This window comes from Apodemus sylvaticus, chromosome X (genome assembly GCF_947179515.1).
Source record: "Apodemus sylvaticus chromosome X, mApoSyl1.1, whole genome shotgun sequence".
NCBI lineage: Eukaryota > Metazoa > Chordata > Mammalia > Rodentia > Muridae > Apodemus > Apodemus sylvaticus.
This window is the reverse complement of record NC_067495.1, coordinates 150,564,163-150,566,271: the sequence shown is the minus strand read 5'-3', so window position 1 is coordinate 150,566,271 and position 2,109 is coordinate 150,564,163. Positions and strand designations below refer to the sequence as shown.

General features: G+C 41.3%; 1 protein-coding gene across 1 annotated transcript; it reads left to right on the top strand.

Moving 5' to 3' along the window:
* The first annotated feature begins 331 nt into the window (after positions 1 to 331).
* Positions 332 to 1,270, top strand: LOC127675405 (olfactory receptor 10K1-like). Its single transcript, XM_052171531.1, has one exon. It carries the CDS (start codon positions 332 to 334, stop codon positions 1,268 to 1,270), a length of 939 nt encoding a protein of 312 aa, XP_052027491.1.
* The last annotated feature ends 839 nt before the right edge of the window (positions 1,271 to 2,109 follow it).

Here is a 2,109-nt window from a genome sequence, read left to right as displayed (position 1 = left end):
ACCTCAGACAACTCTTCCACATGTATAGCATCTCTGTTAGAAGCATTGCATCAAGGTCTAGGGAAGACAACTTTATGTTTAGAGGCTGTGTGTGCCAGCTGATCTTTACAACTCAACAGATGAATTAAAGTACTCTCATACAAGCAGTCTTTCATTCTATACCAAGAAAGGATAGAATTTTAAAAGCTGGTAGAATGAGAGAAAGGAATATACTTAGAAGATCAGACTAAATTCTCATCTGTGAAAAATGGCTATAGTATTTCTCATGGATAAAACGATTGCTAGAAAACTCTCCTTTCCAGTATAATAGTTCCACAGAGGAGAATAAAAGATGGAGCCATTGAAGAAAAACCACACCTTAAGCTCTGAATTTATTATTTTAGGCTTTGGGGACCTGGCTGAACTACAGATCCTCTTTTTTGGACTCTTTCTAGTTATGCATCTGATCACCCTAGCAGGCCATACAACTATTGTTCTCATCACCCTTATTGACACCTGTCTCCAGACACCTATGTATTTCTTCCTTCGGAACCTATCTGCCATTGAAATTTGCTACATATTAGTTATTGTCCCTAACATGCTGGCCAATTTCCTGTCCAGAAACCAGCGAATGCCCTTCCTGGGATGTGCTCTGCAAATGCACCTTTTCATTGCTCTGGGTGGAGCAGAATGTTTCCTCCTTACTGCAATGGCCTATGACCGTTTTGTGGCCATCTGTAACCCCCTGCGTTACACACTCATCATCACCCGGGCACTCTGTCTGCAGATGTTGGCTCTGGCATGCATCAGTGGTTTTACACTTCCACTCACCCTTACCACGCTAATATTCCTCCTGCCCTTCTGTCAGTCCCATGTCATCAACCATTTCTTCTGTGACATTCCTGCTGTCCTATTCTTAGCCTGCTCTGATACACAAGCCAATGAAATTGCAGTCTTCCTTGTATGCATGCTGATTCTGTTGATTCCCTTCTTGTTGATCCTATTTTCCTATGGATTCATTATTGCTGCCATCCTCAGAATCCATTCAGCAGAAGGCAGGAACAAAGCTTTCTCCACCTGTGCTGGCCACCTGCTGGTCTCTGTTATGCACTATGGCTGTGCAATATTCATCTACATCCGTCCCAAATCCTGCTACACCCCAGAACAAGACAAAATTGTGTCCTTAATCTATACTAATATAACCCCAATGCTCTATCCTATGATCTATAGCTTAAGGAACAAAGAAGTCAAAGGTGCCCTCAGAAGACTCCTGGTAAACCACAACCGATAAGGTAGCAGCCCAGCCCAATAAAGGTTGAAGAAAGGGAAGTCACAACCCAACAACACTAACCGGGCTCTTTTCCAACAATTCAGTCCTCTCACTGAACACTTTGCATGCCCATGCTTTCTTTTGAGGCTTCTCTGTGGTTCTTGGTACACATGGAATTTATTGTTCACTTTTCTGTATTTGGAAAGATGAAAAGAATCTTCAGATTTTTTTAGGTGTGGAAATAAACATAAGAAACTTTCAGATCAAAACTTGGTAAAGTGAAAAGTGGGGAATAAATAAGCAGCACAGAAGCTGAATTGCTGTGCCACCAAATGATGATGTAGATATTGCTTGAGAAACAATTTTAAAAGCAGCAACACTAATATTAACAATGGCAGTATTGAGGAACTGCATGCAATCTGCCTATAATATGATCCACACTCAACTTCCCCACCATTCTCCCTAGGGCACCTCAGTATTGGATTTCTTTCATTTCACTCTGGGCTAAACGATCCCTCATTTCTCTCACATCTTGGTAAAGGGCCAACCTGATTTTAAAGCCATGCAGGCTGCCCATAACTGACCAAACAGCAAGGAGGCATCCCTTCTCTGTGACCACATGTGCTTACAGATTTTTAGAGCAGTAATTATTTGTATGTTTCCATTACCATCCTGGGAGCTCCTTAAAGGTAAAAACTTTGATTCATTTCTATTATCCTAGCACCTAACCCATAGCAAATACCTAAGAAATGGTTATTTAGCTGAACTTTGAAATCCTATGAACTTTGGAACAGGTATGTCTTCAGATGTTAATGGGCTGTAAACTTCTCTTTCTGTGTGTATTGCACCTACATGTGTGT